Source organism: Scyliorhinus torazame, chromosome 12, assembly GCF_047496885.1.
Source record: "Scyliorhinus torazame isolate Kashiwa2021f chromosome 12, sScyTor2.1, whole genome shotgun sequence".
NCBI lineage: Eukaryota > Metazoa > Chordata > Chondrichthyes > Carcharhiniformes > Scyliorhinidae > Scyliorhinus > Scyliorhinus torazame.
In genome coordinates this window covers 33,832,604-33,858,303 of record NC_092718.1, presented here as the reverse complement: position 1 = coordinate 33,858,303, position 25,700 = coordinate 33,832,604, and the positions used below count along the sequence as shown (strand labels likewise).

The 25,700-nt window shown below is 45.3% G+C and overlaps 1 protein-coding gene across 4 annotated transcripts in view; it reads left to right on the top strand.

Annotated features, from left to right (window-relative positions):
* The window catches only part of myo5c (myosin VC), a 165,145-nt gene that overhangs the window by 69,703 nt on the left and 69,742 nt on the right, over positions 1-25,700 (top strand). For 3 of the 4 annotated variants that reach the window (XM_072470646.1, XM_072470648.1, XM_072470645.1), the window contains 12 exons: positions 2,390-2,515; positions 2,663-2,746; positions 6,657-6,791; positions 6,892-6,989; positions 7,120-7,206; positions 7,304-7,415; positions 9,206-9,417; positions 14,957-15,122; positions 16,496-16,642; positions 18,061-18,225; positions 18,374-18,467; positions 25,245-25,308. In XM_072470646.1, the coding sequence (XP_072326747.1) occupies positions 2,390-2,515; positions 2,663-2,746; positions 6,657-6,791; positions 6,892-6,989; positions 7,120-7,206; positions 7,304-7,415; positions 9,206-9,417; positions 14,957-15,122; positions 16,496-16,642; positions 18,061-18,225; positions 18,374-18,467; positions 25,245-25,308 (1,490 nt within the window). The remainder of the gene's footprint in view (positions 1-2,389; positions 2,516-2,662; positions 2,747-6,656; positions 6,792-6,891; positions 6,990-7,119; positions 7,207-7,303; positions 7,416-9,205; positions 9,418-14,956; positions 15,123-16,495; positions 16,643-18,060; positions 18,226-18,373; positions 18,468-25,244; positions 25,309-25,700) is intronic. The other variant, XM_072470647.1, reaches the window with a different exon arrangement.

Genomic DNA, 25,700 nt, shown 5'->3' with positions numbered 1-25,700 from the left:
ATTGTGGTAATTGGATTCTAAGTCAGGTGGTGAAGTATGGAAGTGGACACAAATCCTTTGTTTGAGACTTTGTAATGCAACATTACTTGTGTCTGCCTCCTGCCCACTAACCCAGTGGCGTCTTTTACACACTTTTAATACACCAAAGAGAATCTATAAAATAAACAATGAGAAAGAGTGATAGCCTCTGGTGGGGTATTGTAACTGAAATAAAACATCAAAAGCAAACCTTTTAAAAAATAAATTTAGAGTACCCAATTCATTTTTTTTCCAATTAAGGGGCAATTTAGCATGGTCAATCCACCTAGCCTGCACATCTTTGGGTTGTGGGGGTGAAACACACGCAAACACGGGGAGAATGTGCAAACTCCACACGGACAATGACCCAGAACTGGGATCAAACCTGGGACCTTGGCGCGTGAGGCAGCTGTGCTAACCACTGTGCCACCGTGTTGCCCATCAAAAGCAAACTTTTAAAAAATATTTAGAGTACCCAATTCATTTTTTTCAATTAACAATATAATCCACATGCTATTAACACATTTCAACATTTATTTACCTTTCTAATCTATGAATTATTTGTTTTTATTGAAATCCAAGGACAGGATTTTGTCCTTCATGCCAAAATCCTGTCAGGTCAAATAAGGGTCACAATCGTGGACTGTGGGGAAAACAGTCTGTGATGAATGCAGGAATTTCAGATCTAATTTGGAGCAGTAAGGGTTAAAAGCCTGGTATAGTGTATGACTGCTGCAGTCATATTTTTAAAAATCCTGGTTTGAAAGGCAGCAGACCTTTTGGAGGCAGAAATGCAATTAAAGCATCATAAACGTTGAAATAATGGAATTTTGTTTATATAAAGAGGGCTCCCTGGAGAATAGATAATTAAGACATTGTGTTTGGCTTTAGTAAGATGATGTAGTTAATGGGAGGAGCCTGGGCTGAAGCAGTCAGGTGTTGGGGTTTGGAGTTCAGTTTAAATCTGTCTGTGAACAGACTAGCATCTTCTCTAAAAGCAGTTTCGTTAAAAATGACCTCTTTGCTGGCGAATTATATTTAAAAGTGGATTCTGACCTGAGACGGGTTTTTTTTGAGTGGAGATAAAGATAGCAGTTAAGGTTGACTGTATCATTGTATTGTTAAGCATTGTTTATGGATAATTGTAAGCTATTTTTCTTTGTTAAAGTTAGTAATACTGTGTTAGTAATTATGTCCTTATTTGTCCGTGGAATCACTCCTGGAGCGAAGTGTCCTTTCCTCAAAGTCTTACAAATTAAATAAAATATTGGGGTTTCCGTCCGGTATCCAAGCAACTATTGGGGTCTGATCTGGGATTGTAATAAGTCACCTAGCGGTGATTTTCCTCAGGTTAGTGGTCAGAGGTCAGGCTAACAGGAGGCACTCCAGCTCACAAGAAGCAGCAGGGTGCCTTATAGTAAGTGAAAGAGAGGGCCCCAGAAAGAATATCCTGGGGTCAGGATGGTGCTGCAGCATCAATTTCTTTAGTTTTCCGAGCTCACATTCCTTTTCATTGTGTGTACGTTATTGTGTCAATTAGAGAAGTTAACACTGAGCAGCTGGGACATTATTCTGGTCATAACTTATAATTTAGTAAAGAAAAGAGGATAAATGTATATTTGGACTGGGGTAGTCTATTGAAAGTTATGAGCAGAAAAGGTTGTCCTCGCGGATGGTTGTGCTTACAGTTTTAATAGAAGTGGGCCACCTTTCTTTTAATTAATATTTAACAGCTATGAAGCCTAAAACCCAGGATACGAAAGACGTCCTTGTTTAGATATGTTGTCGTCGCACTCAAACATCAAATGTCACCCTGTCTTTATTTTTTTTAGAATTAGAAAATAGTGTACCTGGCTTCTTTTCAATCATCTATATAAAAACACACTGGCCTGTTTGCCGAGCTGCTGAGTTATTTTGTTGTAATTTACAAAAATAATTTCATGGGGCATGGCCATCACTGGCTAGGCCGGCATTTTTGTTGTTCATCGCTAATCGCCCTTGGGAAGGTGGCGGTGAGTGGCCATCTTGAACTGTCGGCATCCATGTGGTCGGTGATGAGAGGCCAACAAACTTTAAAAAAAACAAAAGGACACTGGTGAATCCTGTTTGGTAGTCAATGGCCTGAGGATGTTTCTAGAATAAGTACAATATAGAGGGATGGGAGGAACAAGAGGAATTTGGTAGATATTATTTTGACAATATAGGTTTTGTGGTCAGGAGTGTGCAATTTAAGTTGTGTTTCCAGACTTGAGCCTGTGTCTTAGTTGGCTATATAACCATACGATGACTCGTCGAGCTTGGTAGTGTCCAGTATGGCGGTTGCCAGGCTATCAACATCAAATTGATTTTGTTTTTTTAACTATTCATATAGCTGCCACAAGGAACAGAGGAAAACTGGCTTCAGAAATTGGTGAATAATTACGAAAATAAAAATCCTCTCTTTGAGAAGCCTAGAATGTTGAGCAAAGCCTTCATCATCCTGCACTTCGCTGATAAGGTAAGAGGTTGTTGGAGCAACTCTGTTCTGCAGTGTCCTTCAGCATCTACATTATTCACAATGTAGCTGAAAGCTGTGGAGGCTGAGATTTAGAGAACCAGTCTGCTCTACTGCAATAAACTACTTCTTGTTTCTCACCTTGTTAAGGTGCAGTATGAGTGTGAGGGATTCCTTGAGAAGAACAGGGACACTTTGTATGAAGAACTGATTAATGTACTGAAGAAAAGTAAGGTTTGTGACCATCTCTGTAATGTAGTGAGTTTTTTTGTAAGGAAAGTTACCAATTTTAAAAGGCTGTCTGCAGGTATACGGGCAGGAAAGACCTGTCCCGCGAATTTGCAATACTCCGACTACTGCTTCACATGCTCGTTTTAAATTGTTTTTTAAAAATTTGTTCTTTATAGAAACATAGAATTTACAGTGCAGAAGGAGGTCATTCAGCCCATCAAGTCTGCACCGGCCCTTAGAAAGAGCGCCCCACTTAAGCCCACACCTCCGCCCTATCCCCATAACCCAGTAATCCCACCCAACCTTTTTGGACACCAAGGGGCAATTTAGCATGGCCAATCCACCCAACCAACATATCTTTGGACTGTGGGAGGAAACTGGAGCACCCGGAGGATACCCACGCAGACCCGGGGAGAATGTGCAGACCCCGCACAGACAGTGACCCAAGCCGGGAATCGAGCCTGTTACCCTGGAGCTGTGAAGCAACAGTGCTAACCACTGTGCTACCGTGCCGCCTTGGGATGTGGACGTCGCTGCCTGAGCTAGCATTTGTTGCCCATCCCTAATTGCCCTTCAACTGAGTGACCTTGTTCGGTTATTTTAGTGGGGAGCAGTTAAGAGTCAACCTCATCGATGTGTGGGTCTGGAGTCACATGTGTGCCAAACCAGGTAAGGATGGCAGATTTATTTCCTGAAGGACATTAGTGAACCAGATGGGTTTTTATGTCAATCGGCAATGGTTTCATGGTCATTAGGCTTTAAAAAAAAAATTTTGAGTACCCAAACCTTTTTTTCCAGTTAACGGACAATTTAGCATGGCCGGTCCAGCTATCCTGCACATCTTTGGGTTGTGGGGGTGAGACCCACACAGAATGGGGGAGAATGTGCAAACTCCACATGGCCAGTGACCAGGATTGAACCCGAGACGTCGGTGCCGTGAGGCAGCAGTGCTAACCACTGTGACACCGTGCCGCCCTATCATTATTAGGCTTTTAATTCCAGATTTTTATTGAATTCAAATTTCACCATGGTGGGATTCGAACCTGGGTCCCCAGAGTATTATTCTGGGTGTCTGGATCACTAGCCCAATGACAATACCACTCAGCCACCGTCTCCCCCTTATTCTGTCTGAAAACGGCACAGAATGTCTTCCATGTCATCTTTTACCTGCTTCAGCTAGTTTTTACGGTGTTGTTTCCCACATAGGAGCGCTTTCTGTTTCTCCTCTTGTTTTTAATTCCATGCAGGATGATTGTGTATTGTGAGATTGATTGTTCTGTGGTTGGAAAGGCCCCAATGCCCCTTTCACTTTTACAGAACTGCATCTAGTGGAATCTTAAATCCATCAGTTCCTTTGGAGCTGAATTTGTCCCGTTTTTATGAAACAGTGTAATAGTTGCACTGTTTCTGAACAGTGCCTGAAATATGTAACATTAAAATAGTTGCAAAGACACAGGTTTTGCCAGTGCACAGGTTACTAAGTAGTTGCATTCGCAACTTGTTGGGCTATTGATGGACTTTCTCCAGTTTCTGGGGAGGACATGTATAGGTCAATATGGCAACATCTTTGCCTGACCTGTTTATGCAGCTTGAGAGTGCAGCCCATCTGCGAATTTAGGTCTCTAGCACAAGTTCCGTCAGAAACCGGTAACTTTGATTTGATTTTTGATTTGATTTGATTTATTGTCACATGGAACGAAGTACAGTGAGAAGTATTTTTCTGCAGCTGAGGGAACGTACACAGTACGAACATAGCAGACAAAAAGAATAACCGGCAGAGAACATTGACAAATGGTACATCGACAAACAGTGATTGGTTACAGTGCAGAACAAGGGGACAAACAAAGCAAATGCATGAGCAAGAGCAGCATAGGGCGTCGTGAATAGTGTTCTTACAGGGAACAGATCAGCCCGAGGGGGAGTTGTTGAGGAGTCTTGCAGCTGTGGGGAAGAAACTGTTCCTATGTCTGGATGTGTGGGTCTTCAGACTTCTGTACTTTCTGCCTGATGGAAGGGTCTGGAAGAAGGCAATGCCTGGGTAGGAGGGGTCTCTGATAATGCTGTCTGCCTTCCTGAGGCAGTGGGAGGTGTAGACAGAATCAAAGGAAGCAGCATATAAAATACTCTCAGCTGAAGTTCTTGTTACTTAAGATAGATCAGCTGGAATAGAAGAGTAGGTTAAGGCATGCTTTAGTTACTTCTTTCTAGTTGTGCATTTGCTAAGGTAAGCTGAAATATTTTTAGCAACCGTATAATACAGATGAAAAATGACACTGCGGAGGAAATTTTAAATCCCAAAAAAGAGATTAAAAGGGTAAAACTCTGAATCAGGTGCCGCCTTGAGCACCCTCTTTCAATCTTAATAGAGGCAGGATCAGAAATGAACAGCAAATGCACTCTGAGACGATGGGTCAGTTATTTAAATATTTTGAGGAGGATGTGTGCCTTCACTTTAACAGTGGTTCTATTTGTAACCATCGTTGGATGGGTTTTCCAAGCCCCTGGAAAGCCGACAGCAAGGAGGGCTGAATTCATGAGGCAAGTGCCTTTACAGCACAGCTTGTAGTCCAGGAGGAGCAGCGTTTTTATTTCCCGTGCCCCCCCCCCCGAGCCAGCAAGCAACTCCCCCCCCCGCCCCCCCCCATGCTAACAATCTCTCCCACCCCCACACTAGACCTACTTTCGGTTGCATGGCTCATCTGTGGACTAGTGCTACAGGAGTCCCAACCTGAAAAGAAGCTTATCTGGCTGAAGGCAGGAAACCTACAGAAAAGAAATGTAAAGATGTCAGACAGTCGACCTCTGAATGATTGCTCCCACCATACCTCCCCCACCCCCAAATGGAGCTCTCTCTTCACCCCGAAGCTAGTAGCCAACCCAAAAAAGGATTTTCCCCATGTTTACTGAGGGACAATTTAAATTCCACCCATGTGAAATAAACCAGGAAGGGCAGTTAAAATCCCCCATCAGACTTTCCCTCAGCCAGTTTTCTTGTCTTCATGCATATCCCAGTTTTCCTCAGGGCAGGGGAGAGTTCCTACTTTAAATGTGCCGATGAGACTCATACCAGATTCCAATGCAATTGTAATTGGAGACCTACTTGTGGCTTCTCTGCTCGACCAACTTTGCGGGAAGAGAAGATAGGGCCTGGAAGAGTCCCAAAAGGTGAGTGGTTTTCTGTTAGCGGGATTCTCCATTGCCCGACGCTGATATCGTAATCGGTGATTGGGCGGAGAATCAACTTCGATGCCCAAATCGGGGCCGGCGCCATTTGATGCCGGTCAGCTATGCTCCGCCCCCTCAGAATGCGCGTCCCGGGACCCGGCCATTCTCCGGACGTTTTTGGCGTGGCATCCGGGAGTTTCACCCGGCGCCGCTGCTAGCCCCTCACTGGTCCCGGAATTGGTGAGGGGTCGGCGCCGGTTTGTTCATCGCAAACCTCCCGCGAATTCTCCGTTCGAGCTGGCACTTAGCCGCTGAAATGGAGAATCCAGCACTCTATATTTTTTAAACTTTGTTTACAGAGTGCAGGAGGACTCTTCCAGGAGTCCCACGCAGAAAGGTTAGGGGCTGGATTCTCCGTCCCGCCGCGTCAGATTCCTGGTTCACCACGCCGGCGGGATGCTCCGTTTCGTCAATGGGGTTTCCCAATGTGGGGCAGCTCCACGTCGTCAGGAAACCCCCAGGCTGCTGGCAAAACGGAGCACCACGCCGGGGGAGAATCCATAGGTCTCCTTTCCCCTGGACAGAATTTGAAATGAGTATGTAAAGCAATTGTAAGAATAAAAGAGCAAAAGCCAATGTGGAGTACAAAACTAAAATAAAGCTCAAAAATATGGAATTGTGATATGGAAAATGTAAATGCATTGTGTTAAATCTAGTCTTTGTGGTTTTTTTAAATTTAAATGCCCAGTTGCACCTCCTAGCTAATTTTTTCCAAGAAAATGAACCGTCTACAGGGAACTTGAAAGCACATATTAAAGTCAGACCTGCGAGACCAGGGTTTAAATCCTTCAACAAACAACATCGGACAACAGTCGGTAGTAAGGTATAGTCATGCAGAGAGTCATTTTCTACATTGAGATGTTTCAATATTGTCGCAAAACAAAATTACACTTCTAACCCTACTTAAATGATGTAAATTACAGTTCCGTAATTCTCTGCATTTGCTCATGGAGACTCTTAATGCTACAACACCTCACTATGTGCGTTGCATTAAGCCGAATGATTCTAAGCTCCCATTTGAGTAAGTTGCCTTAATTTATCATTATCACTCTCCATACGGAAGTATTTACTTGTCCTTGTAGCATTGAGAGAAAAAAGTCGCCTTAATTACTTTAATGTCAGAGTGCTACATTATAGGCTTCTGTTTTTAGGTATGATTCAAAGAGAGTTGTTCAACAACTAAGAGCCTGTGGTGTGCTGGAAACTATTAGGATCAGTGCACAGAGTTATCCTTCCAGGTAAACCTGATCTTTCTGCAGCTCTTTCATTACAGCTGAAGGTTTAAGGAAGCATTACTGAGCATTAATATCAATTTTTTTTCTTTAACGTTTTCAGATGGACTTACTTTGAGTTTTTCAGCCGTTACCGCATCCTGATGTCAGAGCAAGAACTTGCAATAAGTGATAAAAAACAGATTTGCAAAGAAGTCTTGAAGCATTTAATTCAGGTCAGTATGTTAAGACACTGTTCATGGATCACTGTTGACCAACCTAGTCGTGGGCGGCACGGTAGCACAGTGGTTAGCACTGTTGCTTCACTGCTCCAAGGACCCGGGTTCGATTCCAAGCTTGCTCACTGTGGGGAGTCTGCACGCTCTCCCCGTCTCTGCATGGGTTTCCTTCCGGTTTTCTCCCACAAGTCCTGAAAGACGTGCTGGTTAGGCGAATTGGACATCCTGAATTCTCCTTCAGTGTACCCGAACAGGCGCTGGAGTGTGGTGACTAGGGGCTTTTCACAGTAACTTCATTGCAGTGTTAATGTAAGCCTACTTGTGACACTAATAAAGATTATTATTAGTGTTGTCCTCTGTTTTAGTCAATAGGTATATATCTTTTTATCAGTTTGTCACTTGGTCCATTGAAATCAAATGATAACACTGTAATGGTCATTCCCTATAGCAATGATTGTGAAACACCAGTGTATGAAGTAAATTAGATAACAACAGTTAACCTTATCTTAGTTAAGTGTCATAAATAGCAACATAATTTACCTTTGAAGAGTAATACTATGGTGATAACATACCTGTAGCAATGGTTTGGAATAAACTATTCAATCAAAAATGTATGGAATGAGTTGATGGAGGCTATCACTCAGTAGTTAACTATTACTGTTGCTAGCTGTAGGTAACTCGATTTATTTAACCTCTATGATAAAAGCAAAACACTGCGGACACTGGAACCTGAAACAAAAACAGAAAATGCCGGAAAGACCCGGCAGGTTTGGCAGCATCTGTGGAGAGAGAAAACAGAGTTAACATTTTGAGTCCGTGTGACTCTTCTACAGAGCTAAAGAGAGGGAGAAATATGGTGGATTATATGTTGTATAAGAGGAGGTGGAGTTCCTGGAGCAGAGTAGAAGGTCAGTGATTGATGGGAGCTAGGAGAGTTTGCAACAAAGATGTGGTGTAGGTCACGAGACAGAGGAAGCATCAATGGCAGTGTGAAGGTGCTCGTAGTTGCACAAAGATATCAGAATGTATTGGGCAGCACGGTAGCACACGTGGATAGCACTATGGCTTCACAGTGCCAGGGTCCGAGGTTCGATTCCCCGCTGGGTCACTGTCTGTGCAGAGTCTGCACGTTCTCCCTGTGTCTGCGTGGGTTTCCTCCGGGTGCTCCGGTTTCCTCCCACAGTCCAAAGATGTGCAGGTTAGGTGGATTGGCCGTGCTAAATTGCCCTCAGTGTCCCAAAAAAAAGGTTTGGGGGTTACGGGGATAGGGTGGAAGCGAGGGCTTAAGTGGGTCGGTGCAGACTCGATGGGCCAAATGGCCTCCTTCTGCATTGTATGTTCTATATCTATGTTCTATGTTAATGGGAGGATAAAGGTCTGTGCGGAGTCTGCACGTTCTCCCCGTGTCTGCGTGGGTTTCCTCCGGGTGCTCCGGTTTCATCCCACAGTCCAAAGATGTGCAGGTTAGGTGGATTGGCCGTGCTATATTGCCCTCAGTGTCCAAAAAAAAAGGTTTGGGGGTTACGGGGATAGGGTGGAAGCGAGGGCTTAAGTGGGTCGGTGCAGACTCGATGGGCCAAATGGCCTCCTTCTGCACTGTATGTTCTATATCTATGTTCTATGTTAATGGGAGGATAAAGATCAGTGCCCAATGAAAGCAAATTGAAACAAGTGACAGATTATTTAATCTCGGCATCAGTCACTTAATGAAAAGCTACGTGGTCCTCATCTGGGCTATTTCATTTTGCAAACAAGTGAATAAATATTCACTCCTTTGTCTTCTGCAGGATCCAAACCAATATGAATTTGGTAAAACAAAGATATTCTTTCGCGCGGGGCAAGTGGCATACTTGGAAAAGCTGCGAGCAGATAAACTTCGGACAGCATCAGTCACTATCCAGAAGAATTTGCGTTGCTGGATTCAGCGGAAAAAATTCCTCGAGATGAAACGAGCTGCTATTATCATTCAACAATATGTTCGTGGGCAGCGTACCATACGGTAATAACTCTTCTTCCAATGCCACAATTTAAGACTGTGCTTTGAAATTATCAAACAATCCGATACCAAAGCAGCTAAGTGCTAACTTTTGATGTGGTGAGGATCTGTCATTCAGAGCAAGAGTGTTTTATAAACATTGTGGTTAGCATCAAAGCAGGTTACTTGGGATGCATTCAAGCGTGAAGGAAAATATAGATCAACAATCCACCAAACACTCGCCTTTGGAGTCATAAAACTGTCGGTCACTGGCTAACGCTATGTGAAATTGAATGGACGACTTGCATTTCAAAGGCTGTCAAGGGTTTTGAAGCCCTTTGAAGTGTACTTGGCTTTCAGGAAAGCCTCTGACACATGAACAGTTGCTGCTTTAAGCACTTTGTCTGAGGCAGCAGATGTTAGGGAAGGGTAAGTGAAAATGCAGTGATATTTCACTCTACTGCCTAGATTGCTCTTCAACTTTTAGGCAGGAGTGACTGATGGTTATCTGTGGTAGGGTTCTCTGTGGGCGGATCTGGTGGGGGGGGGGGTCCGAGCACCCTCATGTGTGCGTGCCGTAGTTGGGGGGGGATGACCCGTTATTCTTGTGGTGGGGGGTAAGATGCCCCTACTTCTCAGCAGAGGGGGTGGGGTTAGGATTTGTGCTGTTGGGGGGAGGGGGCCCTCCGCTGTACCTCTGTATCCAGTCGCCTGCTCAAAATGGCAGCCCAGTACTGGGATTCCAATGGAATTTGGCTGGCTCCCCTCCATGGTAAAGGAGAGGGAATCGTACCTGGGCACCACTTCTAGCCCCAGCGGAGACCAGCAGCGAGTCTCTGCGGGTGGGAGCACTTCATCTCCAGAAAGAAGAATCCAGCCCATAGTCACTGTTGTTTTGTAGGCAAAAGCTGCATCACCTGGCACACAGCACCGTCCGGCAATGAGATGAATAACGAGATTTGTGCATTTAATGGTGTTAGATACATGGATACATAGAAGATAGGAGCAGGAGGAGGCTTTTTGGCCCTTCGAGCCTGCTCTGCCATTCATCACGATCATGGCTGATCATCCAACACCCTAGTCTAATCCTGCTTTCTCCCCATAGCCTTTGATCCCATTCACCCCAAGTGGAGGAATGAATGTTGATAGATACTCTAAATAGGACAGTTTGTAGCCCAGTGGGTAGCGTCCTTACCTCTGGCCCAGGAGCTGGGTTCAAGTCCAAAGCCAGGTCTTATTGGCCACAGGAAGAGTGTTCATAACGTGGTTCAAAGGGCTGACAATCAGCTCGGGAATCTTTCCACCACTTCCCAGCACTATTCCTCAAAGGGAACAAAAGGTCTGTGAACATCCATTTCAAGAAAAACATACATTTCAAGAAAAACTAAATAAATTCTTGCTTTAGTTTGAATTAGGGTCTTAGTTGCACAACTCCTGAAACATAAACATTTTGACAAGGCAAAAACTTCTCTGTGACGGCACTGAAATGTCAGCCTTGATATATCTTCAGGTATTGGAGTGGGGTTTGTTCCTCCAACCTTTTCATTCAGTAGTGAGATCGCTAGCACTGAACCAAGTTGGCACAGTCAACAAAAAACGGGATTTGCCATTGCGAGCCTGCCTCGCTACCGCTGCCAGCGGGGACGGAGAATTGGCGCTCAGCCAAATCTCCATTCACTGCAGCGGGAATGGAGAACCCCACCAACATGAAGGAACAGAGAATCTCTTGATAAATCTGATTATTATCTGCTTACCCATCCGCATTGTACAATGTTGTCATTTGTCAAGCCGCGTGATTTGATTTGATAGCATGCCGTCCATGCCGTTCTCTCTGAACGTATTGCCGCCAAACAGCCGAGAAAACAGTAAGAAAGTGATCATTTCAGAACAACAGTGTGGACAGCATCCCATAGCAATAATATATCTGGAGTGAGATTGAGACGGTGTTAGTATACCATGATGCCATTCCCATCACTCAAAGTATTAAAAGGTTAACTTACTGCTGGTTTCTTATGGCTAATCATTGTAATTTTAGTAATAGCATAGTAGATTTAGCTGTTCCTTGAAATGCTATTTCATTTCTTTATCTAAAATCTGCTGAATCGACCAATTTATGTACTCAGATTTCACGCATAGCCAGGTTGAAAGCAATTTTGCAGCTGAATTGACATTTTAGGATAGGAAACTGTACATCAAATTTTTATTAATATTTTCTGAAGCTTTTAGGGCCATTAATTCTATTCCTGGAGCCCAATACTCCATCGGCGTCTGTGATTCTAGTTCCGATTACTAACCACTGGAATATCTCGCTGATGTGAATTAAATGTCCAGTGTTCCTAAAACATTATTTTTTTTGTAGATTATGCAGTGACACTAAGAAATGTATTTAACCAGCAGCTTGATCATACCTCTTGTGCAGATTTTCAGTGGGGATAAACTTGTGGATTTTTCCATCGGTACGATGCAACAATCCTTTGACTTGGGCTTTAGACTGTTAATAATGTTCTATTTTCAGATATGACCTTTTTCCAGGTATCTTGCACCTATTTGTGATGCATAACAGATGAGGGATTCAGTAAAAATTCACCCGCCCTCATTTTACATCATCGGTTAACCCTTTTAATGGTTCGGGAGCATGGGAACATGGGGAATGGGAGCAGGAGTAAGCCCATTCAGTTTTTCAGGTCTGCTCCGCCATTCGATAATATCATAGTTGTTCTGGTTAGTCTCAATTCCACTTTCTTGACTGTTCCCTATAACCCTTGACTCCATTGTCTATTAAATGTTAGCCTTGAATAAATTCATTGACCCAGCCCCCACTGTTTTCTGGGGTAGAGAACCCGACAGATTAATGAACCCCCGGGAAAATAATTCTCCTCATCTCAGACGTGACAGGGAGACCTCTTACTTTTAAACAGTGCCCCCAAATTCTAGTCTCCCCCACAAGGAGGCAGAAAGCAGAGAGTTGGGATAAAAGGTTCTTTTTCGGAATGGCAACCGGTGACGAGTGGTGCCCCGCAGGGTTCAGTGTTGGGGCCACAGCTGTTCTCTTTATATATTAACGATCTAGATGACGGGACTGGAGGCATTCTTGCTAAGTTTGCCGATGATACAAAGATAGGTGGAGGGGCAGGTAGTATGGAGGAGGTGGGGAGGCTGCAGAAAGATTTAGACAGTTTAGGAGAGTGGTCCAAGAAATGGCTGATGAAATTCAACGTGGGCAAGTGCGAGGTCTTGCACTTTGGAAAAAAGAATAGAGGCATGGACTATTTTCTAAACGGTGACAAAATTCATAATGCTGAAGTGCAAAGGGACTTGGGAGTCCTAGTCCAGGATTCTCTAAAGGTAAACTTGCAGGTTGAGTCCGTAATTTAGAAAGCAAATGCAATGTTGTAATTTATCTCAAGAGGTTTGGAATATAAAAGCAGGGATGTACTTCTGAAGCTTTATAAAGCATTAGTTAGGCCCCATTTAGAATACTGTGAGCAATTTTGGGCCCCACACCTCAGGAAGGACATACTGGCACTGGAGCGGGTCCAGCGGAGATTCACACGGATGATCCCAGGAATGGTAGGCCTAACATACGATGAACGTCTGAGGATCCTGGGATTATATTCATTGGAGTTTAGGAGGTTGAGGGGAGATCTAATAGAAACTTACAAGATAATGAATGGCTTAGATAGGGTGGACGTAGGGAAGTTGTTTCCATTAGCAGGGGAGACTAGGACCCGGGGGCACAGCCTTAGAATAAAAGGGAGTCACTTTAGAACAGAGATGAGGAGAAATTTCTTCAGCCAGAGAGTGGTGGGTCTGTGGAATTCATTGCCACAGAGGGAGGTGGAGGCCGGGACGTTGAGTGTCTTTAAGACAGAAGTTGATAAATTCTTGATTTCTCGAGGAATTAAGGGCTATGGAGAGAGAGCGGGTAAATGGAGTTGAAATCAGCCATGATTGAATGGTGGAGAGGACTCGATGGGCCGAATGGCCTTACTTCCGCTCCTATGTCTTATGGTCTTATGGTCTTAAGGAGGAAACATCCTCCCAATATCCTAATAAGTCAGCTCGGGATCTTATGGGCGGGATTCTCTGATCCTGAGGCTAGGTGTTGACGCTGTCGGAAACGCCGTCGCATTTCCCGACGGCCTCAACGCGGTGCCAGGATCAGCAATTCTGGCCCCTACAGGGGGCCAGCACGGCGCTGGAGAGGTTCCCGCTGCTCCAGCTGGTGATCCGGCCGTGGAATGGGCACCGGGGGATGCGCGCATGCGCAGTGGGTCTGGCGCGAACCCGCGCATGCGCAGTCCCACCGGCGCGATTTCCACACATGCGCGGTGTCTCCCTTGTCTGCGCCGGCCCCGACCCAACATGGCGCAGGGGTATAGGTGCCGGCACGGAAGAAAGGGGGCCGGGAGACAGAGATGCCAGCCCGCCGATCGGTGGGTCCTGATCGCGGGCCAGGCCACATTGGAGGCCCCCCCCCGGGGTCGGACCCTCTTTCCCCCCCACAGGCTGCCCCCGGACCCTTCAACGCTGAGGTCCCGCCGGCTCAGAGCAGGTTAGAACGGCGGCAGCGGGACTCGTTTTGTTTTTTTAATGGCCGCTCGGCCCATTTGGGCCGGAGAATCGCGGGGGGGGCGATGAGAGTGGCCCCCGACCGGTGCCGCTCTGCGGAGAATCGCGTCCTGGTGTCGCGGCGGCGTGGGGCAATTTGCGCAGACCGCCGGCGATTCTCCGACCCGGCAAGGGTTTCACTAAGACCACCTCTTATTCTGTGAATTCAACCTGTTCAACCTCTCTTGAAACCCTTCATCCCAGGAATAATTTGAGTGAACTGCTTCTAAGACAGTCAAATGCTGATTAAAATAAGACGACTGATACTGTACAATCATGGAATAAAAGTTTTTTTAAAAATGTCTGAGACGATATAAAATATCTGCGTACTTTCCCAAACTTTAAATGGATGTTGTATGTTCAGTAGGTCTCACAAAGAGGTGCTGAACCTTGTATGGTTGGACACAAGTGGTTATTGATGATACATAACTGGCTATACGAGGTATAGCCCAAGCTATGAGCTCGCTCCATGCTTGCTTCTACACAGGTCTCTGTCCAGGCCACAACTGACTCACGTCTCCAGTTATGTGTCTCTTTCCATCGCACTGTGGACAGTACTGTTTCTCAGTCCCACATTACCTCTTGCTATGCCAGAAACCCTTGGCGATGGAAGCGAAATAAAGATTCTTCTTTGCGACATTAAAAAAATTTCCATTCGCTAAATTGACCGATTTCTTAAGTTAGACTTAGTTGCTCGTTAATTGAGGGACCACTTCATCTGGAAATAAAGATTGCCTCACATGGAGCTGCATCAAGTGCTCCCTCTCATGGTTATTGGGAAAAGAAAACAATGTCCCGGCTTGTATTTTGTTGCGTGTGAAAAACTGCAGGAGAAGGTAGTTTATCACCATGCGTTTTATCTGATGGACAAAATGCATTACTCATCTTGCATGCTATTCAGAATAATTACAAATGTTTAAAATGTAACTAACATCTCTGCTTTTCATTAAAGACATGTATTGAATGCTACGACTCTCAAGCAAGCCTGGGCTGCGGTTATCATCCAGAAACACTGGCGACGGGTTTTGGTGTGGCGTCTGTACCAGCTCATTCTGGTGGCCACCATTACAATTCAATCTCACGCCCGTGGCTGGCAAGCGAGAAGGCAATATAAAAAGGTAGGTTTTAAATCCAAAAAATCTGGTTATGTCAGCTCCGGGAGAAGAGACTAACTAGCCACTGTGACTGCCACAAAGTGGAAAAGACACTCTAGCTGCAACCACAGTAGAATCCACCAGCAGAACTAACAAAATAATAAAGGGGAAGTGAAGGGTGATTAGATGACTAAAGAGAGAACTGGAAAATGTATAACTGCAGACAAAAAGCACTGAAGAGAATTATTTCATGAGGTGAGCAGCCAGCAGAGAAGAGAACTGTTCAAGTTGATAATGGGGCAAGAGTGGGTGGTGCAGTGGCACAGTGGGCGGCACGGTGAGCACAGTGGTTAGCACTGCTACCTCACAGTGCCAGGCCCTGGGGTTCAATTCCGGCCTCGAGTGACTGCCTGTGTGGAGTCTGCACGTTCCCTCTGTGTCTGCGTGGGTTTCCTCCAGGTGCTCCGGTTTCCTCCCGCAGTCCGAAGATGCATGTTTTCTAGTGGCAGAGGCGGCTTAGCATTGGCCGCAGGGGGGGAGCTTCCAATCCCACCAATGTCTACGGCGTTTTGTGCAGTTCACCCATCCCATTGCTGGGAACCCGCCATGGAGTGTCATCTTTGGCGGGAGAGGAAGATTCCACTAGCGGGAAGGGTTGGAAATCAGGCCCAGTGAACATATTTTTCACATATAGCTACCCTGGTTAGGTAGGCAATTGCAGCAGTTTATGTTTGAAAAAAGGTAGTATTCAACAAGGTCGGAATGATGTTTAGACATAAGACATGGGAGCAGAGGCAGGGCCGTTCGGCCCATCGAGTCTGCTCTGCCATTCAATGAGATCCTGACTGACTTAATGTGATAAACCTCAACTCCACTTTCCCGCCTTATCCCCATAATCCCTGATTCCCTTATTGATTAAAAATCTATCTCCACCTTGAACATACCTGCCCAGCCGCTACAGCCCCCTGCGTTAAAGAATTCCACAGATTCACTACCCTCTGGGAGAAGAAATTCCTTCTCTTCTCTGTCTTAACTGGGCGATCCCTTACTCTGAGATCATGCCCTCTGGTCCTAGACACTCCCACAAGGGGAAACAATGAAATAAACAATTATTTAATGATTTAGTTCAAGAAATCAACTGAATAAGTTGGGCTGGATTGTCCGCTGTCAGGGTTCTCCGTTTCGCTGGCAGCCCGGGGATTTCCCGACGACGTGGGGCTGCCCACAATGGGAATCATTGGCCGGCTGGCGAGACGGAGAATCCCGGGGTCGCGCGCACCATAAATCTGGTGCGACTTGACGGAGAATCCTGCTCGGAATTTTTCTGCAATTATTGGAAGTCACAATCTTAAATCCTTCAGGACATTTATTTTTTGTTTGTTGAATATTTCTTACAGATGCTGAAAGATCAGAAAGCATTAGTAATTCAGAAACATGTCCGTGCCTGGTTGGTAAGACGCAGATATCAAAGCATACGGCGGTTTGTTTTAAACATCCAGCTATCCTTTCGTGTCAAACAGCTCCACAAAAAACTGGACGAGCAGGTGGGATCCGATAGTCACCTCTTGGAAAATAAGCACACATTCTTATAACACATTTCCAATAAGCTTAAAATGTCCAAAAGGGCTTACATAATAATACTTGCCATCGCTCTGGGAAATCCCCACAGCTCTTCAAAACATGTTGCTAACTAAATGTAGAAGGAAATTCAGAGGTAATGTATGGCTTGGCTTTCTCATTTGGCAATGTTTAGAAAAGCATAGCAAACTTAAGAAAACTTTAGCAGGCAACGTACATAGATTTCTGATAAAACTCCTGAAAATTGTGTCCTGATTCCTGTAGAAAGAGCATGTTCTATGAAACTCATTAGAAATTAATCTTGGAGCAGCATGGCGGCGTAGTGGTTAGCACAGCTGCCTCACGCGCCATGGATCCATGTTTGATCCTGGACCCGTGTCACTGTCCATGAGGAGTTTGCACGTTCTCCCCGTGTTTGCGTGGGTCTCGCCCCCACATCCAAAAAGGTGGGCAGGGTAGGTGAATTGGCCACGCTAAAATTGCCCCTTAATTGGAAAAATAAAATTGGGTGCTCTAAATTTATTTTAAAAAAGTTTGAGGTGGTGCATTCTGGTAGGTGGAATAAGGAGGGGTGGGATTCTCCAGCCCCGCCCCTCCGCAGGATCTTCAGGTTCTGTCGAAGCCAATGGACGTTCGGCTGGCTTGTCGCATGCACCGTGGCGGGAACTGCCACTCCAGGGACGGAAAACCATGGCCGAGATCTCTGTTCCTTGGAAGTCAAGGGTCTACCCGAGGTCGAGATTTAACGTTATCTGGGGGACCAAATCCACAAATCATTAAACAAAGCAAAGAAGATTAGCAAAGACATCAAATATGCAAACAAATTATTATGAGCAGAGGTATTTGCCAACAAGCGAATCGGGTTTAATCATACTATCTGGGAAATGATTTGAATACAATGGGCGGAATCTTGTGCCCTCCCAGTGGCATGTTTAGTGGGAAGCATTTAATATGGCAGGGGAGTGGTGGGTGGGACCTGTGGGACCCCACCCTCTTCCTGCCTCCATCTTTATTCGGTCCGTGGCTACCAATTAAAGCAAATGACCACATAAGATCATGATAAGCAAACCCTTGTGTGTGTGCTTGCAGGTTCCCAGGGGTGGGGGGAGATGGTGGGGGTCCCTCCATCAAGGCTCTTCGAGCTTTGATTGAGGGAAGTAGGATCAGGAAGGAGAGGTCCTGCTGAGAACTCTGTCCCTCCGAGACCCCCGTTGCCTCCACAAAATTCTTCCCAATATTTCTAACACTATATTGATTTGATTCTTCCTTGTCCTGCATGATGGGCTGAATTTACTGGATGATTCTTTTTAACATACAAAAAATGTACAGGACAGAGAGAGTGATCTCTGACTCTATCTGATCTGTGTCTACATTCCTAAACCAGAGCAAGGAAAACAAGGGGCTGCTGGAACGTTTGACGCACTTATCCACTATTCACTCTGCTGATGTCAGCAAATATCACAAACTTGAGGACGAGCTTCAGAAAACAGTGAAGCAAAGGAAAATCATCGAGGAGCAAGTCAAAAAATCCAAGGGGCAAACTGAGCAGGTATTTCTGTTTATAGAACAGCAAATCCAATCAACGTTACTAATGTGACCATTATGAGGGGAAGCAAGTGGGAGAATTAGACCTAATATGTTCTATGAAAATATTCACCAATCTACTTTACTCAAACCTCCATTTGCAATTCACACAGACATTGTCAGATTTTAGAAAGCAAACGTTATCATTGCAAGCTCAAAACCAGAAGCTGGAGAAGCAACATCAGGAACAGACCCAGGAAATGAAAGGTGCGTCACAGATAGAAGTGCCACTTGCACGCTGTTATCAAATTTTCACAATTGCAATTTAGTTCACTGTTTGGTGAAGAACAATTCGTTTAAAGGACTGAACAGAGTAAACTGTCAGACGAACCAGAGGTGAGGTGGTGCCTTCTCTTTCACACCATGAGCTATTTATGATGGAATACTCGGCCTGAAATGGTGGGGTAGGCAGATTTAACGATAAAGTCGAAGAGAATTGGATAAATACTCAAAGGGGAAAAAGGTTGCAGGGCCATAGAGAAAAGGCAGGGGAATGGGATAGCTCTTTCTAAGTGCCACTTGGGATGTCCACCTTCAGTGGTCTTTGGTTCTGTGATTCAGGCATCAAGTTCAGGCATTTTATGCAATCTGTTACATTGAATATTCACCCTATTCATCGAATTAGATAGCATGAGCCTTCTGATGATTTTGTTTTTCTTTTACCCGGTAGTTCAGCACAAATATTGGTTAATGGTTCTCCATTCTCCCTCTCTAGAAGCCCCCCCCTCCCCCCCGCCCCCCCTCACTGGGGGGGGGAAAAGTTCCAATGAGCATCATCTGCTCTCAATTCACTCTGAGTCAAGTCCTGGTTTGGTCTTGAAGAGACCTGAATTTCTAACTTTGACACAATCCACCTAACTATTTCACCTTTCCATTTTTCCTGAGGTTTCACTTTGTCCAAATAATTGCAGATCCGCAAAGATAATCATAAAATCTACGGTGCAGAAGGAGGCCATTCGGTCTATCGGGTCTACACCGGCCCTTGAAACAGCACCATACTTGAGCCCACACTTTCACCCTCTCCCCATCACCCAGTAACCCCCCCTAAGCTTTGGATACTGCGAGCAATTTAGCATGGACAATCCACCTAACCCGCACATCTTTGGACTGTTGGAGGAAACCGGAGCATCCGGAGGAAACCCACGCGGACACAGGGAGAACGTGCAGACTCCACACAGACTGACCCAAGCCGGGTATCGAACCCGGGTCCCTGGTGCTGTGAAGCTACAGTGCTAACCACTGTGCCCCCGTGCTGCCCATAACAAAGCAACACTCTGCAATATTTTGTCCAGGCCCACATTGTCACTAATCAGTTCTAACCTGTTATCTTGAAGCCCACGTATTCCTTGGTTATCACAGACTGTACAAATGCTTAACATTTCCAATTCCATTTGCAAGCAGGTAAGTAACAAAAGGAGACAATCGTCTTGGCATCAGCTGCTCTTGCTAGGTAGGTGTCTGTTGCGCATATCCACTACCCAGAAGGAAAGGTTTCTTCTAACATCTTTTCTCATTGAGGTTTGCTGATTTTTAAACCTTTGAACGATATTATTGCAAGACAATAACTATAGTGTTGCACCTCTGAAAGTCGCTCCTGTCAGCGAATCGGACCTCAGGATTACTTCCAGACGCACAAATGCTCCTAATGCTAAAACTTACAGAAGCATGTAAGGAAATCAGCTTGAGAAAGGATCATTTGAGTATCCGAATCTGCCCCACAAAAAGAAATCCTATTTTCCTGTCTTGGCGACCACCTATACTTAGCAATTCAAAATAGATGACACAGTCTTCACTCAGTGAATTTGGGTAGCACGGTAGTACAGTGGTTAGCACTGGTGCTTCACAGCGCCAAGGTCCCAGGTTCGATTCCGGTTTGGGTCACTGTGCGGAGTCTGCATGTTCTCCCCGTGACTGCGTGGGTTTCCTCCGGGTGCTCCAGTTTCCTCCCACAAGGCCCGAAAGACGTGCTTGTTCGGTGATTTGGAAATTTTGAATTCTCCCTCTGTGTGCCCGAACAGGCGCCGGAGTGTGGCGACTAGGGGATTTTCACAGTAACTTCATTGCAGTGTTAATGTAAGCTTACTTGTGACAATAATAACGATTATTAAAGGAGGTAGCACACAAAAAATTAATACCCGCGTGTTATAAATGCCTGGTTCACAGTGATTTTAGAGGAAATTATTAGTAGGAAGATTATAGTTTAACTGAAGAAAACGCAATAACCGCAACTAAGGCAGTTTGAGGACTATCACACCTCACAAGTTGGGGCCACGTTGACTTTAGGGATGAACAACTAGAAAGGTAAAATTATAAAACAGCAGCTGGGTTTACTTGGCTGGAGAATTGGAGACGGGGTGCCCACACAGCTCACATAGAAATGCAGCTCAGAGGGTTATTTTGATCCGGGAGTGAGAACAACAATTAATTTAAAAATAATGAGTGACTTAGGAAAGCTGTAATATCATGGAGATGTGTGGAGCTAAAGAAAGAGCAAGGGTTTCAATTAATCTGTGTGTTTGCTGAGGGAGTGAGTGTTCTGCAGAAGGGGAAAAGGCCATATCCAAAATGGTGCTGCTGTTAGCAGGTTCCAAGTGGCAAAGATATTGCTGTTAGCTGGTTCTGTGTAGTTGGGGCTCAGAAGAAGTCCCTGGAGCCATTTGAATAGCTCTGTGCAGTTAGGACTGAGGAATAGTCCTCAGGAGCTGAGAAGGTGGCAGATGGTCAATGGTGCTATGCTGGAAAGGGTTCCATAAGATATAGGAGCAGACTTAGGCCACTTGGCCCATCGAGTCTGCTCCGCCATTCAATCACAGCTGATATTTTTCTCATCCCCATTCTCCTGCCTTCGCCCCATAACCCCCTGATCCCCTTATTGATCAAGAGCCTATCTACCTCTGTCTTAAAGACACAGTGACTTCGTCTCCAAAGCCTTCTGCGGAAAAGAGTTCCACAGATTCACCACCCTCTGGCTGAAAAGATTCCTCCTCATCACAGTTTTAAAGGATCGTCCCTTTAGCCTGAGGCTGTGCTCACGGGTTCCATTTTCTCCTTCTAATGGAAACACCTTCTCCACGTCCACTCTATCTAGGCCTCTGAGTACAGACACAGAGTCCTCAATCACTCCTCATATGGCAAGTACTTCATTCCAGGGATCATTCCTGTGAACCTCCTCTGGACCCTCTCCAAGGCCAGCACATCCTGCCTTAGAAACGGGGCCCAAAACTGCTCACAATACTCCAAGTGAGGGTCTAGCCAATGCCTCATACAGCCTCAGCAGTACATCCCTGCTCTTGCATTCTAACCCTCTCGACATGAATGCCAACATTGCATTTGCCGTCTTAACTGCCAACTGACCTACATGTTAACCTCAAGAGAATCCGAAACTAGGACTCGTAAGTCCCTTTTGTGTTTCAGATTTCTGATCATTTTCCCATTTAGGAAATAGTCTATCCCTCTATTCTTCTCACTAAAGTGCATAACTTCACACTTTTACACATTGTGTTCCATCTGCCAGTCCTTTGCCCACTCACTGCTCACTGATGCTCAGTTTGAGTTCCGCCAAAGTCGCTCAGCTCCTGACCTCATTACAGCCTTGTTTCAAAACATGGATAAAAGAACTGAACTCCAGAGGTGAGGTGAGAGTGACTGCCCTTGACATCAAGGCAGCATTTAACCAAATGTGGTATCAAAGAGCCCAGCAAAACTGGAGACCATGGGAGTCAGGAGGAAAATTCTCCTCTGGTTGGAATCATACCTAGCACAAAGGGAGATGGTTGTGGTGGTTGGAGGTCAGTCATCTCAGTCCCGGGACATTACTGCAGGAGTTCCTCAGGGTAGTTTCCAAGGCCCAACCATCTTCAGCTGCTTCATCAATGATCTCCCTTCCAACATAAGGTCAGATATGGGGATGTTCGCTGATGATTGCACCAGTTATGACTCCTTAGACACGGAGGCAGTCCATGTGCAAAAGCAGCAAGACCTGGACAATATCTAGGCGTAGGCTGACAAATGGCAAGTTACATGCGTGCCAGAGAAGTGCCAGGCAGTGACCATCTCCAATAAGAGAGAATCAAACCATCACCCCTTGACATTCAACGGTATTACCATCACTGAATCCCCCACTATCAACATCCTGGAGATTACGATTGACCGCAAACTAAACTGGACTAGCCATATAAATACTGTGGCAACAAGAGAAAATCAGAAGCTAGGAATCCTGTGGAAAATAACTCACCTCCTGACTCCCCAAAGCCTGTCCACCAAGGCACAAGTCAGGATTGTAATGGAATACTCCCCACTTGCCTGGATGAGTGCAGCTCCAACAACACTCAAGAAGCTCAACACCATCCAGGACAAAGCAACCTGTATGATTGGCACCCCTTCCACAAACATTCACTCCCTCCACCACCAACGCACAGTAGTAGCAGTGTGTACCATCTACAAGATGCACTGTAGAAACTCACCAAGGTTCCTTAGGCAGTGCCTTCCATGCCCAGGACCACCATCATCTGGAAGGACAAGGGCAGGAGATACAGAGAAGACCACCATTTGTTGCAAGTTCCCCTCCCAAGTCACTCACCATCCTGACTTGAAATAAATCTCTGTTCCTTCACTGTCGCTCTGGCAAAATTCTGGAACTCCCTCCCTAATAGCACTGTGAATGTACCTACACCACATGGATGGCAGCGGTTCAAGAAGGCAGCTCACCACCATTTCAAGGGCAATTAGGGATGGACACAAATGCTGACCTCGCCAGCAAAGCCCACAGGACTAAATAGGGAAAGTCAGCTTGGCTTTATAAAGGGAAAATCGTGTCTCACGAATTTGATTGAGTTTTTGAAAGAGTAACCAAGAAGGTGGATGAGGGCAGTGCGGTCGACGTTGTCTACATGGACTTTAGCAAGGCCTTTGACAAGGTACCGCATGGTAGGTTGTTGCAAAAGGTTAAATCTTATGGAATCCAGGGCGAGGTAGCCAATTGGATACAAAATTGGCCTGTCGACCGAAGGTAGTTGTGGAGGGCTGTTTTTCAAACTAGAGACCTGTGGCCAGCGGTGTGCCTCAGGGATCGGTGCTGGGTCCACTGTTATTTGTGATATATATAAATGATTTGGATGAGAATGTAGGAGGCATGGTTAGTAAGTTTGCAGATAACACCAAGATTTTTGACATAATGGATAGTGAAGAAGGTTATATACGATTGCAACAGGATCTTGACCAATTGGACCAGTGGGCCGATGAATGGCAGATGGAGTTTAATTTGGATAAATGTGAGGTGATGCATTTTGGTGGATCAAATCAGGGCAGGATCAACTCAGTTAATGGTAGGGAGTTGGGGAGAGTTACAGAACAAAGAGATCTAGGAATACAGGTTCATAGCTCCTTGAAGGTGGCGTCGCAGGTGGACAGGGTGATGAAGACAGCATTCAGCATGCTAGGTTTTATTGTCAGAATATTGAATCCAGGAGTTGGGACGTTTTGTTGAAGTTGTACAAGACATTGGTAAGACCACACATGGAATACTGTGTTTAGTTCTGGTCATCCTAGTCCATGTGCGGAGAGGCTGGATAGGCTGGGACTTTTTTCCCTGGAGTGTAGGAGGCTTAGAGGTGATCTTTTAGAGGTCTATAAAATAATGAGGAGCATCAATAAGGTAGATAGTCAACATCTTTTCCCAAAGGTAGAGGAGTCTAAAACTAGAGGGCATAGGTTTAAGGTGAGAGGGGAGAGATGCAAAAGAGATCAGAGGGGAAATGTTTTCACACACAGGGTGGTGAGCATCTGGAATGGGCTGCCAGAGGCACTGGTAGAGGCGGGTACAATTTTGTCTTTTACACAGCAGTTAGATGGTTACATGGGCAGGGTGGGTATAGAAGGATATGGGCCAAATGCAGGCAGGTGGGACTAGCTTAGTGATAGAAACTGGGCGGCATGGACCAGCTGGGCCTGTTTCCATGCTGTATACATCTATGACCCATCTCGTAAAACATGAATAAAGTCTGTGCAATGTTTCAAATCTTTGCCTTTGACTCTATTGCGAATGATTCTAAAGAAGAGCTAGCGAGATTACACCAATAATGTTGATCCATTTGTTAAGCTGCCAACCGGACAACTAATGAGGTCAAACTGCAGAAATTGTCTAAATCCCCCATGTGGTGTGCATGACCACATGGCTGAGGTCAATGTTTGAGTGACCTAATGTACCCAATAGGATTGAAACTTGTTCATGATGCCTGTGCTAAAAGCGGCTACTTCAAAAACAAAAAATAATGGCTAAGAACAGAAAATGCTGGTTAAACTCAGCAGGTCTTCCAGCATAGACGGAGAGAGGAACAGAGACCGGAATTCGCCGGCCATTCACTGGCAGCGGAATTCTCTGGACCCTCCGGCAACACACCCCGGTCTGTGAGTTTCCGGCGGCATGGGGTGTCTTCAAATGGAAATTCCATTGACAGCCACGGGAGCAGAGAATCCTGCCGCCAGCGAACGGCGCCTCCCTCCATTGGGAAACACGCGGCTAGGAGGCCGGAGAATCCTGCCCAGAGTTTTGAGTCTGTATGATCCCCTTCTACAAAACAAAGAAACCACTTTTGAATTCATGTTGGAGCCAATGCTTGTTGTCCCCCTTTTATCTTCTTCTGTCCATCTGCGTAGGCACAACCTACTTTTAACATCGCATCTGAAGAATTGTACCCTCTGCCAATGCTGCAGTCCTCCCATTGCTGCACTGTAGTGTTACGCCTAGATTATGAACTCAAGTCCTGGAGAGAGAGCGTTGCAAACAGAGCCAAATTCCATGTGTAGGTACAGGATAATAAAGAAAACGGAGATGTTTCTTTTGTGCCTTTGCTTGGCTTTAAAGCAAATTAATATTGGATTATGAAATCAATGTTTAGAACTGCACTGAGATAGGAAATTGCTGCAGAGATCTATGGCCTGATTGTATATTGGCATGAACCTTTGTTCCATTCTGTTTGTTCACAGGAAAAATGGAAGAAATCACACAGCAGCACCTTGGTGATTTAGAAAGAGAAGAACGGCAAAGGAGGTACAAACATGTTTCAGAGTTTTGCTCCATTTTCTCAATAACATTTAGGTTTTCTCCAGCAAGAAAGTAGATGCACCATTGAAAAAATAATCTGACCAAGGACCACAGAAGATAATAAAAGCAAAATACACTGAAATGAAAACAGAAAAGGCCAGAAGACCTCAGCAGGTCTGGCAACATCTGCAGAGAGAGAAAATAGAGTTAACGAGCGTGATTTACCAACGCCATCTCACCCACACTGGGCAAGAACCTAATCAGCACTAATGGCTTCCTCAACGAGGCTTCGACCAGGCGCCGTTTAGTATTGGTTCACACAAACGTGGACTAGGCGTAACATCACCTAGTTGGTTCTCCCAGGCCTTTGGAGACCTCTGAGTTGTCAGGGACAGGGC